The sequence below is a fragment of the Perca flavescens genome, chromosome 19, assembly GCF_004354835.1.
Source record: "Perca flavescens isolate YP-PL-M2 chromosome 19, PFLA_1.0, whole genome shotgun sequence".
NCBI lineage: Eukaryota > Metazoa > Chordata > Actinopteri > Perciformes > Percidae > Perca > Perca flavescens.
Genome location: NC_041349.1, coordinates 28,725,936 through 28,740,113, shown reverse-complemented (window position 1 = coordinate 28,740,113; position 14,178 = coordinate 28,725,936). Strand labels below are relative to the sequence as shown.

At 40.2% G+C, this 14,178-nt stretch overlaps 1 protein-coding gene across 1 annotated transcript; it reads right to left on the bottom strand.

The window, feature by feature from the left end:
- Nucleotides 1-8,112: 8,112 nt before the first annotated feature.
- LOC114545453 (uncharacterized) lies at nucleotides 8,113-13,942 on the bottom strand. Its single transcript, XM_028563720.1, has 6 exons — nucleotides 13,936-13,942; nucleotides 13,680-13,851; nucleotides 12,087-12,248; nucleotides 11,009-11,100; nucleotides 9,076-9,308; nucleotides 8,113-8,180 (listed from the first exon to the last, which is right to left on the bottom strand). The coding sequence occupies exons 1-6, from the start codon at nucleotides 13,940-13,942 to the stop codon at nucleotides 8,136-8,138; spliced, it is 711 nt and encodes a 236-aa protein (XP_028419521.1). The 3' UTR covers nucleotides 8,113-8,135.
- Nucleotides 13,943-14,178: the final 236 nt, after the last annotated feature.

Here is a 14,178-nt window from a genome sequence, read left to right as displayed (position 1 = left end):
CCCAAAACCGAAGTTGAGGTAACTCTCGAGATAGAGCCTCTCTTTCTTTTTTGATACAGAGGAGTTATCAGCACTGTTTCTCCGGCATGTTTCATTCATAAAATAGTGATGCCGTGGGGCAGGAAAATTGAGGATACAACAAAATATATAGTTTTCATACAGACTTTTGTATACATTAGATATTCTAGTGTATTATAATTTGTTTAACATGTGCAAAACATTTTTTTTTACCTCAACCTCAAACCAGATAAAGACTTGCGCCCCCCCTGTGATCTTTGCCGCCCCCCCTGGGGGTGCCCGGACCCCAGGTTGGGAACCACTGGTGTAGAGGACTCACATCGTGTAGAGGACTCACATCGTGTAGGGGACTCACATCGTGTAGGGGACTCACATCATGTAGAGGACTCACATCGTGTAGTGGACTCACATTGTGTAGGGGACTCACATCGTGTAGGGGACTCACATCGTGTAGAGGACTCACATCGTGTAGAGGACTCACATCGTGTAGAGGACTCACATCGTGTAGGGGACTCTCATCGTGTAGAGGACTCACATCGTGTAGGGGACTCTCATCGTGTAGAGGACTCACATTGTGTAGGGGACTCTCATCGTGTAGGGGACTCACATCGTGTAGGGGACTCACATCGTGTAGGGGACTCACATCGTGTTGTGACACTGCCTCCTAAACAGCTGCAGGGGGAAATACCCAAGAGCCCCCCACAGAGTGTGTTTTAGAGGTCCCAAGGTCAAGGTACAAACTTGGCTTTAAATGTGGTAACTCATTTGCAATGCTCTAACTCGACCACAGTTTATATAAATACCCGCACTGGCAAGAAATATTCCATCTCTTCATTTATTAATTGCAACAGTACACATGTAGTGTACCTTCTAAAGTGTTCTTGTGGACTGGCGTATATAGGCCAAACAAAACTTCAACTCAAACTAAGGGTATCTGAACATAAGACAGCTATTCGCACCCAGAACTTAACTTACGCCATGGCGAGGCATTATAAGCAAGCCAATCATGGCTCCCCTGCATCATTGAGGTTCTGGGGAATTGAGAAAATCACACCCCCATCCAGGGGTGGTGATATCATTAATAAACTCCTATGCAGGGAAGCGTTTTTAGAACTTCTAGGTTTAAATGAAGAATTTAATCTGACTTGCTTTCTCTAATGTCAAAGTATGTTAAAGTATAGTATTTAAGATGAATATACTTTTATTCCCATTGCACTGTGAACATTTTTATGTTTGTATGTATTCACTTTTGACCTGTTTGTGGGCACTTGCCCTTTAATGACTGATTAATGAGTGTAACACCTTGGTTGAGATGGGTGTATCTTCAGATAGCCACCGCCCCTCTTGTGCACAATCACACCTGTTGATGATTCTTATTAAGGATTTCATTGCCCATTCTCTCCAAGGACTCTGATGAAGATGTAACCTTACATCGAAACGTTAGTCACTGTTATGCACCTTAAGAAATAAAATCATCAAGTAAGAAGACATCTGTGTTGCACCGGCAATTTTTGTTAATTTACAAACTGTGGGGTGATTGCTCTTTTGCAGTTGCTGCCTTACAACTTTGGAACAGGTTACCCTCTGACATTCTCACTATTACAGACCCTTTCTAAATCTGGCATTTTGAACCCATGTATAATCATGCGTTTTATCACTTTCCACTGTCACCTTCTTAAATAAACAGAATTAAATTTAACTAAAAAAAACCTAAACAGCCAAATATCTCCAGTGAAAGGAGAGAGAACATTTGATTTATATTTTTTGCGTTACATTTACTTACTACAGTACATGCATTAAGCCGCTGTGGTTCTGTACAACACATGTCAACACATGTTGACATGCACAGTACTACCCTTCCTGTTACGTCTTAAAACAACAACTTGTCAATATAGAAATATAGAAATAAACTTTACTAACTTACTTACAATATATTAGGACAATAAATGAGGACATAACATTTTAATAAATCTACTATTATTATTTGTTTGTTTGCGTAACAGAGTGGATTCAGGTGTGGCTCATCCTCACCTTGCCACTCGGACTGCCTCCTAAAGAGCTGCAGGGGAAAATGCCCAAGAGTCACCCACAGAGTGTGGGGGGAGGGAAGGGGGGTACATCACAGAGAAACATTAGGCTCGTTGGAGATGAACTGCGCCTCGCCTGTAAAGTAGACGAGAGCAGGCGGCAGCAGCGGGGGGGCGGTGACAAAAGTCCGCTCTCAAGTTGGACAGTTTTCCAGCTGATTCCAGCTGCCTTCAGGATGAACAGGAAGTGACACAAACACAGTGGTCCGATTCTGATTTAATAAAATGTTATCAGACCCATATATCAGCTCCTACACAGTCTCCAGTTGATTTTATTATGACAGAGTAGCTTTCAAAATTCTCTACATGCGATCTGTTGCTGATTTTAATTACCAACAGACTGTAGATGATCCATAATCCGATTCAAAATCAATAAAAAAGTTTACATAAAACGTCGTCATGTTAAGTCGATTCTGAACCAATCAGCTGTTCGATCAGCTGAGAGGCCGGCGTTTCCCAGCATGCAGTGGGTCCACCTGCATCCGCCTGGCTCTTGCAGTTGGTGAAAAGCAACTGCGCTACCTGCGTCTCAGAACTGCGGCCGCCTTGGTCTCGTGAGATTATCGTTGCCCACGTGTGCATGACGTCAGAGCAAGTCGGGATCAAGTCGGACAAGAATCTAACCGGCATGCATCGCAGTTCTGAGACGCAGGCAAGGGGGTAAGCTTCGCTTCAGAACTCGAGCCATCTATGGCGCCATTTTGTTGCTAACTGGCCATCACCTCCTGTTAGCATTCCGCTGACCGCCATTTTTTTTTTACGTCACTTGACTGCGAATAACTTTACATCTGAAGCGTTTAAAGACTCTATTTGTCCGTTGTTTAGTTCCAAAGAAACACGACAATGTATAAAAGGCTCCATTACCTTGTACCTCACGTTATGGCTCCGTAGCAGACGTTTTTGTAAAAATAAGCTAACGATTGTGTCATAACCAAGTGACTTACTGTCGCATGGTAGAGGAATTACCGTATAGTACAGGAGAAGCTCGCAGGCAGCTTCGACTTACATGAGATGTTTAGGTTTAATTACTAATGTTAACTAGCATGTTAGTGATCAATAATTAGCCTGTGCCCATGTTATCTCCTTACATACACCTACAGTCTCCGTATCTGTAAGATTGGGAATGATTGAGATTTCTTTTGGCACAGCTACCAGAAGACTTACAACTTTCAGACACGTTGCTCACGTCACATTCTCTCAGTTGGAGGCTGCGCAGTAAAGCTGGCCATCACCGGAAAAGTGCTTCTAATAGCCTTCACTGGTCTCCGTCCAGAGCAACGGGGTCTATTGGTCCATTATATACTGTCTATGGACGCAGGTAGCGCAGTTGCTTTTCAACTGCAAGAGCCAGGCGGACGCAGGTGGACCCAGTGCATGCTGGGAAACGCCGGCCTCTCAGCTGATCGAACAGCTGATTGGTTCAGAATCGACTCAACATGATGAAGTTTTATATAAACTTTTTATTGATTTTGAATCGGAGGGATTTTAACTGCCATTTGTCTGATTTAAAGGCTTATTCTGTACAGAACACCTGTTGTGTGGCTGATAGTTATAGTATAGTTTAGAAGTCAGAGAGACTAAATCTGTTGAGATTATGGATCATCTACAGTCTGTTGGTAATTAAAATCAGCAACAGATCACATGTAGAGAATTTTGACAGCTACTGTGTCATAATAAAATCAACTGGAGACTGTGTAGGAGCTGATATATTTCTTCACTCCTCTGCAGTGATGGGAAGCTCCATTCAAACAAGACTACAGTGACCCTCAGTGGCTTCACATTGACAGTGCACACTATATATCTTTTCATATTTCAATGTTCAGATAGTATCTAATGGTTAAGTCAAGTATGGGTCAATATGGTTAAACAGTCATAGTAAATTGTACTCTTAATCTCTGTTTCGTTATTGCAATAAGATAGATAGATAGAAAGACTTAATTTATCCCAAACTGGATAATTACTCTTTTAGAGCGGCAAGTTATCGAGGCCATACACACATACTCACTCACACACACATACAGAAAATACAAGAAATATACTAGAAATAATAAATAAGATAAAAATAAGATAAAACAAAAATGTTAGCGAAAAAATAGACTTAGAATAGAAAAGAATGTACATATAAAAACAAGTGTAGAATAAAATGTACAACCTACATACATAGTATGTAAAACAAAATATAATATGTATAATATTATGTATGAAGTAACCAGTGTGCGAGTAGCATAATAGTGCAATATTGTAATGTGTGAGGTAATGAGATAGTTATGTCACAGATAGTCTCGCTTTGCCAGACCTTCATCCACAGCGCTGTAAAGGAAGGCCTGGTTAGTCCACACAGCATTCTGGGATGGGAGAAAAACATATTCTGGTTTATTGCCATTTCTTTATACCAATCACAATCATCTTGGGCGGCACTAAGCTCCGCACAGAGCCCCGGTGCCTCTGCAAAATAGCCTCGCGAATGAACTTGTTTTGGTGGAACGTGTACGTTCAAAAGTTGTTTTAGTCGTGCAGCAGAAAACTCAGGATCAGGAGCAGTTAACCATAGTCCTCATTAATCGACCGGAGTTTAGAATAGGCTCGCTGGAGATGAACTGCGCTTCGCCTGTAAAGTGGACGCGAGCATGTGAGTTTATCATTGCCCAAGTATGCATGATGTCATCAAGTCAGACACAGACCTTGTTTATCTCGAACGAGCCTAATGCCTACACAAAACAATCGGAAGTAGACCAACAGAGGTGTCAAAAGTTTTCACATTCATTACTCAAGTAGAAGTATAGATACTACGGTTTGAAAAGACTTTTGTAGAAGTTGAAGTATCAACTCAAACTTTTTACTTAAGTAAAAGTGTAAAAGTACTGGTTTCAAAACTACTTAAAGTATAAAAGTAAAAGTAATGTAAGGCAGAGATCTTCAACCAGGGGTCCTCAAAGTCATTGCAGGGGGGCCTCCAAATTATTGTAAATTTTTGAGTCTTTTTATTATCTTTGAGTCTTTTAAAATTAAAATGCCTTAACATAATTCCAACATATTATTAGCAAATATAAATTCCCACTGATGATAGGCTTACTGGCCTATAGGTAAGGTAGTCACTAAGATATCAGCCCACAGATACAGTTAATCCTAGATTTACTGTGCCAAATACAGTATGTAACATTAAAATATTATAAAATCATGCCAACAATTAATATTTTAATAGCTTATGAAAAAAGGGTATGTAAGAACTGTTAGGTTTAAAAAAGTTAAAGCTAGGCTATGTTTGGAAAACAATGTTTAATGGGGCCTGCAGCTAAATGTAATCAAGTAACTACACTAATCAGCATTTGACTTCCTCACCCAAAACCTAGCTTCTAAAGAATTAATCAGGTCATGTCTGACATTTAGCATATGAAGAAGACTCATTGTCCCCACAGGAAAGGTAACTATTGTTTCTGCTTTTGGGGAGCCACTCCCTGCAGGGCCAGACGTGATTAGAACAAAGGAAATGCAAACTCTGTAAACTTGAACAGAATTGGCACTACCATGTGAAATGACCTTTGTCTGTGACCAGGAGTAAACCTGAAATCAGAGGTGTGTCTTTAACCTGGGACAGTTTCCATTCAGGGAAACACCCACAATTCCAAGGGATATAATTCTGATCCTGAGTAAGATTCGGGGCTTCATCTGTGACCCCGCAGGGGGAAGCATGTAGCAGTCCGCTGTTTACAATGTATTGTTTTGTCATGGCGCATGGCTGCAATCTGTGTCCCCACAAGGGGAGGCATGTCTGCAGTCTGCTGCTGGCAGTGTTTTATGTTTTATGTTTAATGTTTGATTGTGTTTTGACTGTTGTTTTCATTGTGTTATTCATTAAACCTCTTGCTTAACTTTCAATTCGACCCCAGCCTCTCCTCCTTCCTCCAGAAATCAGAACGACCACGTCATTTAGATAATTCTTAACAGAACGCTTTAGGTTGCCCTAACAGTTATTGTAGGCCCAGTTTAATATGCAACTTAATTTCATACAATATGTAGTAGGGGGTCCCTGCTACATCTCACTTTAAGTTAAGGGGTCCTTGGTTTAAAAAACGTTGAAGACCCCTGATGTAAGGGGGAAACAATGCCATTAAGGACAACAGCTTAACCCCAAAACATTAGGACAAAATTATATGACTATAATAATGTAATATTAAAATCATACCTGCAAACTCAGAAGGGCTGAAAAAGGTGACACATCTCTGTGTCTGTGTTTTTCAGACAACGGCAGCTACAGTCTGGTGTTACAATCCTCTCCAGTGAAATACAGACACACTTTACACCGTTTAGCTCTCAGCATTTTAACTGTGTTTACTCCAGCTGCTAGCTAACCGTAGGCTAACGTTAGCTGCTGCCAACTGTAGTGTTAACTAGCGTCCCGTGCGGCGATGTTTCAGTTCCCTCTAACGTCCGTTTTCGGAGCATCAGAGAGAAGCGCAGGCATCTAAGTGGCTCCTAAATAAGGAACCGAAATCAGCGTTGCTATTCGGTCCGGTAGATAACGGTCATTAAAGCACCGGTGGCGTATTAGCACCGGGTCTGTGCAGGTTTGATGGATCGCGTACAAACCAATAGGGTGTCGGAATGACTATGTTTATACTTCTCATCCAACCACAATCACATTCACTCTCTCCGGATGGAGCGATCTGGATAGGGTTTTTTGTGTGTGTGTTTTTTTGAACGATGACGAGCCGGAATGAAAACTGAAATATGAGTAACGAGGCTATTTTTAAAATGTAGGGAGTAGAAAGTACAGATAATTCCGTGAAACCGTGTTCCGTGTTACTTGACACCTCTGGAGACGGACATCCAGCCGAAAATGAGGGACATCCGGTGGAATTTCTGGCGGCACCTGAACGATCCCGTAAACGAATCACCGTCTACATAGACTAGGCGATAGATACAGAAATCTTTGAGATCATTACTTTAAGGAACAGTCTGACCTACAGATAATGTGCATCTTTATTTTCCTAACCCGAACCAGATATAAAAATGTACCTCTGTGAACAACTCCGGTGGAAAGAAACTCACAGAGCCTTGTCAGTCAAGGAACTTTTTATTTACATAGTGCATAAAGCATTGAGGCTAAAACTACATAGATAGTGCAAAATCATATCTTAACAAGCAAGAGCAGCAAAGCACACACAGGCAGCTGAAATTAAGCTAAATTAAATAAATATTCAACCATAAACCAATTTAAGTAAAGTAATAAGTACATAAATCAAAGCATTGGGCTTCCCCAGGATTACAAACTATGAATGTGGCTGCCATGAGCAACATTTAAGTGCCTGACGGAATTCATACAGAATATCCATATTTATTCTGTTTTTCTTATTATATATTCTGCTAATACACTGCATACAGTATATCTATATTATTCTTACTACTAGTATAATGTCACTGCTACTACATTGCACATATCTGTACATGTTGTTCATACACTGTTCATATTACATAGCCATATTTATTCTGCTCTTATAACACTGCAATATATTTCTTGTCCTGCCCATGCACCACCTGTCTATACTTTGTATATCACATTGCATTTTTCTGTTTTATTGCACTTCTGGTTGGACGCAAACTGCATTTCGTCTTTGTACTTGTACTCTGCACAATGACAATAAAGTTGAATCTAATATAATCTAATCTAATTAATAGGTAGTATGGCATTGCCCAGGCAGTCAATAAGGTGTCCCAGAGTCAAAGTCTTAAATGTTTTGCAAGACAGCACCGGTCACACGGATGGCTTGTATCATGTGGACGCGCCGACAGTTTTATTGTCATTACTTAGAATTCCTCATGGGGAAGACAGAAACTACGCATTTACCCTGTTGCCCTTTTACAATACACAGCAAATAAATAAATAAATAAATCAAACCCTTAAAAGCAGTAAGTATAGATACTTAGATATTATATTCAGAAAGTCATAAAAAAATATTCAAGAGCAAGTGGCAGAGTCAACAGTTTGACAGACAAACGGAGACTTTGTCCATAATGATGCAGACTTAGGGCTCAGGCATCCCAGGATGTCTTTATCTGAGGCCTGCTGATCCTCAGCTGTGGACAGAAAAAAAACAAAAGAGAAAGGAAAGAATGAAACAAAGGAATTACATAAATGTAAACATGACATATTAGAATCAATGATAGAATCAAAGTAAGTAAACTAAGCAAAAAATATGTTGTTTTTTTTTACAGTTAACACTACAATGACAGTCTCGCTTTGCCAGACCTTCCTCCACAGCGCTGCGGAGGAAGGTCTGGGTAGTCCACACAGCATTCCTGGATGGGAGAAAAACGTGCTCTGGTTTATTGGCATTTCTTTAAACCAATCACAATCATTTTGGGCTGTTCTAAGCACTGGACGGAGCCACGTGGAATATGTCCAATATGATTTTTTTTTTGTTTTAACTGGTCTCTCTTTATCGTACTTTATCGTCTTCATTCAGTTCTTATTTCAGTTATTTTTCTTGCTGTGTACTTTTGGATCTTACACTTTCCCATATGCCTTTTTATTGAGCTCCCTCTATCAGATGACTGGCAGTATGAATGTGTATATACGTTTCGGTGTACTGTAGTCATGGAATTGTCCTTCGGGGATAAATAAAGCTATCTGTATCTGTTTCATCTTTACCTTGTATTGCAAGACAAATTTCCATGTTTACGGACAATAAAGTGCTATCTATCTATCTATCTATCTATCTATCTATCTATCTATCTACCTCTGTTCTTAATATTTCATCAAACTTATTTTTCTTTTTAAAAAATAAACCAAAACACTGACAACGGGGGAAGATCTGGGGCATATAATGAGAAGAAATATGAAAGAAAACTGAAAAGCAAATCATACCCTCTGAACTAAAAAGATAGTAAAAAGTGAAGTCGGTGAAATGAAAGCAATGCTATTCGTAATAGAATAATACTATTTTCAGATTTTCTGTAGATGTGCACTGACCATCTGAGGTGAGAAGTGTCTCTGAGGTTGAGGCAGGCTGGCGGATTGTGGGTGTCCAGCATTAGAAAATGAGAGAGTATTAGTAGTTGGAGTATTGTGTCTGTATGGTGTATCTGACAGCTGGTACTCAGTGTCCAGCCCGTAAATACTCGTGGATGAGCTCGGCGGTCTGTCGTCAGTATCCAAAGACGGTCCAGAGTCTTCATGAGTGTAAGCAAGGTTGTGGAGATCTCCTTAAGGTAGCAAAACAGTCAGGGGTTATTAGGCGATCACATTAAAAAAATATATATGTTTTTAATCTGCTTTATACATACAGTATATGTAATGGCCATTCTTAGATTCTTTTTTCAGCAGTCGACTATGCAACTTTTTTTGTTTTTCTGGGTCCAAATATGAAAATCCTTGATGTTTTTTAAGCTTTCCTCGATGTTTTTGTCACTTTTTGCCGATGTTTTTGAAGCTGTTTTCAATGTTATATTATCAGTTATTTTCTTCAAATGCTATAAAATTGAATTAAACTCCCAAATTTAATGAAAGTAGTTGAGTTAACTTGGTCATTTATTTTACGTTGTATTGAACTATGCACGTTACTTCTTTTTGACAAGATTGGTTGAAAGAAACCCATACAGGAACTGAAAATGGGTCAAATTTGACCCGAGGACAACAGGAGGGTTAACCCTTGTGTTGTCTTCCCATCAACCATTAACTTTCGTTAAAACAGAAAATGAACTTTTTTGGGCATTTTCCCAATGTTTTTGTCACTTTTTTTATAATGCTTTTTTGATTCATGGTCAATAAACCTAATTATTATGACATTGTACCATCTTTTTTAGTTAAAAAAAAAGTAGTTAAGATCTGAGGATGTTGAGTGGATAATTGCAGACTGGTTTATGTCAAAGTTTAGTCAGGATATACTGTTGTGAAAACCATTAAAACATTTTTTTCAAATTCTTTAAAATTGAATAAAACACCCAAAATTCAATTAAAGTAATCATATATTTCATCTGCTTATTGTATGGGTTCCATACAACGTGCATCCATGCATCAATGTTAAATTTGGGCAATTTTGTTGAAAGAAACCCATATTTCTGATATAAAAAACTTTGAAAACGGGTCAAACCCAATCCAAACCCCTTGACCCAAGGACAACAACATTAGTTACATTATATTAACAATGTATGAAATGGCTATGTTTACTGTAAAAAAGGGCCGGTCATAGTGATGAACTCAGAGAATTATCAACAACTCTTAAGTTTCTGTCAGGACCCTGTTCTTTATAAGTGGACAACCAAATTATTCAGATTACAATGTCGACAAGTTGACATGAGTATGGATTTTTTGGTTCTTTGAAGCTGGTTTAAATTATATCTGGAACTGTTGTCAAACTACCAAGTCCTGAAGCCCAAACCTGTAAAAGGGCAAGCTTATTGACAATTAGCTGGGTCATAGTCGCTGGATGTCGGATGGGAGAAAAACATGCTCTGGTTTATTGGCATTTCTTTAAACCAAACACAATCGTCACGGTGCCTCTGCAAAATAGCCTCGGGAAGGAACTTGTTTATGTGGAACATGTGTACGTTAAAAGGTTGTTTTACTTGTATGGGTTGCATATCAACAGAGGATAAGGAACACACCCTGGAGCAGAAACCACATCAAACCTTAAGCACCCGGTCAGACTGACACAATGTTCTTATTTTAAAGTAAACATCTTGCTCTGTCATAAGGGACAGATTTTTGAGTTTGCTATTTACAGCAACAAAAGTACCAGCATCATGATAGATTTCATTGCTTTACTTTGACAATATCGGGTGCTTTAACTATTTTAGTTTATTCATTTATTTTAACTAAATCACAAAGTGGCTAAACAAAGACTGTATGTGTGCACTTTAGGTAATAAATACTTAATTAATAAATAAATAATTAAATACATTACCAGCATTGTGAATGTCAGGATGGCTGGATCTGGGCCACTCAAAGTCCTCATTCAGCCATTGGTTCACCAGCTGCTCTTTAATGTCTCTTCTCCTGCACACACAGCAGAGCAGGTTTTATCAATTTACTTTACAAAAGAAACACTTGTGGTCCTGTGGTATTAAAGTGGCAAAATTAAAGGCCATACCCATCCTAAACACTATAGACCTTGTCAGGGGCGGGGTTAGAAGGGGGGCCTGGGGTGGCACCCCCCCACCCCGGTGTCCCCCCTGGAATGCATTGGGCTAAAGTGCTGCCAATCGGACAATTGTGATTTCCATTGGATCAGAGTACTGTCACTTGGCTGCCTTTTTCTGCCAATCTTCCCCGCCCTTGTCACATGACCAATTCATATTTCCATAATGGCTATCCAAAATTCTGATGACATGTGTTGTTCTATCCTATCCAATATTTCCTATATTTTTAAGAGATTCTCTATGCTGTATTCTGATAAAATGGGGTTTTGGTCATTATCACATTCATCATACATCAGTCTTGTAGTTTGATCAGATATTGTTTGTAAAAAATGGGGACAATTTTGTTTAAAATTGATGCACTCTTTGCACTCTCTGCAAAGGCAGTGATTAACCGTAAGCCATTAAACATGAATCTTAACAATTCTGGATTTAAAATGCTTAAAGAATTGGCTTTATATGTTGTAGTTCAGTTAACTGATAAGAACTAAAACTAAGTTCAGACGCATTCTATCACATCTTTGTGTGCTGACCAGGAGTTGATGCATAGAGATGTGAGTGGGCCAATGTTTTCCCAATGTTGGTTTCTGTCAGGCTTAGGTAGCTCTTATCAGACTAATGTTTGTTGAAGTGTTTGGTTTAGTTTTGATGCCATAACAACGTCATGATTGACAGCTGTGATTGGTAGGGCTGGGTGTATGGGCGTGACTTCGATACCATGGCTCCACCGCCCGATCACTACTGTGTAGACTCCAAAATTACAAGATGGCAGCGCCCGTACCCAGGATATTTTGGCTTCACTTTTGTTTGGTGAGGAGTATCCAGTTATTTAAGTGTACAGCTTACCTCTTTTGTCTTCGTTTGTTCCTCAGTAAGAATGCAGTCAAGACTCCCACTATCACTAACAGACAAGCAAGGGTCCCACTTAACCCTGCATAGAAAGCAGTCCTCTGTATAGGTAGGCTACAGTCCTCATTCAAGTACCAAGTCTCAGCCACGTTATGACACCTGAAACAGGAGGAAGAACAAAGTCAAACTAAAGAGACTACGAGGCAGCAAAAAGCAGCAGTTCTTTAAATTCTCATTACACAGAACCTCATCTGAACAGTCAGTTTCATTGATCCATATAACAGGGAACTGAAATTAAGTTGGACGTTATGACAAATAAGTCAGGAGGTAAAGCTATAGCTCGGACCATCCCCAACCCTCCTCCACACAGTTGCTGTTAACCAAACGGGACACAGAGGATTTAAAAGATGGACTCTTCAGAAAAGGTAATTATCTTTGGACAATTTTCTGCCGGACGACACCATGTTCTGAACATAGTCATACTGAGAAATACAGAGAGAGTTGTGTGGAGCCGATAGTCTTAATTAGCTTTGCATCAACTCATTTGGCAATGGCTTGAATGAAACGGATGCTTTAAACCCAATGTGGGTTCGTTTTTAGCAGGTGTTGTGGATTTAAAAAAATTTTTAATTAAAGGTTAAACTAATTTAACCTTCAAATACAGCAACTCCGATGATTGTCTTTTGCTTTGTGAACTGTTAGGAGGAATCATGCTGTATGTTATGACTCTACATAAACACAAAATACGCAAGCAACTATGTGAACAACCTTGCTCACATTACAGCTGCCTGTCTACAAGTACACACTGTTAAAAGCAAGTATATTATGAGTCGAAGCGGCTGGGATGAGGATAGCATTTCTTAATCTGAGGTCATGCTCCGGGTAGGGAATGTGTCCTTACCCAAAGTGAAGGAGTTCAAGTACCTCAGAGTGTTGTTCGCCAGTGAGGGGACAATGAAGTGGGAGATTGGCCAAAGAATCGGAGCAGCAGGTATTGCATTTGTTTTACCGCACCATTGTGACGAAAATAGAGCTGAGCCGGAAGGCAAAGCTCTCGATCTACTGCTTAATTTTCGTTCCTACCCTCACCTATGGTCATGAAGGTTGGGTCGTGACTGAAAGAACTAGATTGCGGTTACAAGCGTCCAAAATGGGTTTTCCCATGATAATTGCTGGCATCTCCCTTAGAGATAGGGTAAGAAGCCATCTGTGAGGAACTCGGAGTAGAGCCGCTGCTCTTTTGCGTTAAAAGAAGCCAGCCGAGGTGTTTCGGGCCTCTGGTAATGATGCCCCCTGGGCGCCTCCCTAGGGAGGTGTTCCGGGCATGTACAGCTGGTAGGAGGCCTCGGGGAAGACCCAGCACTGTGTGGAAAGATTATATCTCAACAGTGGCCTGGGAACACCTCGATATCTCCCAATCAGAGCTGGTGGGTAGGAAAAGGAAAGTTTGGGGGCCTCTGTTAGAGCTGCTGCCCCAGCGACCCGACCAAGGATGAAAATGGATGGATGGTTGAATATCATGGCTCTTAGAAGTTTACCAGAAGCACTGTAGAAGGACAAGCATACAAACTGACAGCATTGTCAACTTACTTGCAAAGAGGTCCAGTGCCTTTGTACACTGTGCAGAGTCCCCTGTTGTAGCATCTTTTATGATGTGAATGTTGACTGTGGCATACAGTCACACATGTTATCTTTTCATCAATGTGCACAGGTTGGTAGTATATAGCAATATCTGTATCCTTAACCAACTCTTCACAGATCGCTGGTGCATGACAGGAGAAGGAAGATAAACAAAGACACAAAGAATTAAAATAAGCTGTTAAAAAAAAGTATACTAATTGCTTACTTTGCATATAAAACAAACAAACACAAACATGCACGCACACCCACACCCACCCACCCACCCACCCACACACCCACCCACACACACCCACACACACACCCACCCACACACACACACACACACACACACACACACACACACACACACACACACACACACGTGTTGTGGTAATACTGACATCCCAAATCAGCCTCTGTTGTAATCACTGTGGGTGGAGCAGTGACGTTGAAATCAGGACATTCTGAA

What these genes read in the sequence shown, in the direction of transcription:
- LOC114545453 (XM_028563720.1), bottom strand. An exon ending in TCCTGACATTCACAATGCTG is followed by an intron (nt 9,309 to 11,008) that starts GTAATGTATTTA and finishes TGCTACCTTAAG; the next exon opens with GAGATCTCCACAACCTTGCT. An exon ending in GACACTTCTCACCTCAGATG is followed by an intron (nt 8,181 to 9,075) that starts GTCAGTGCACAT and finishes TTCTGTCCACAG; the next exon opens with CTGAGGATCAGCAGGCCTCA.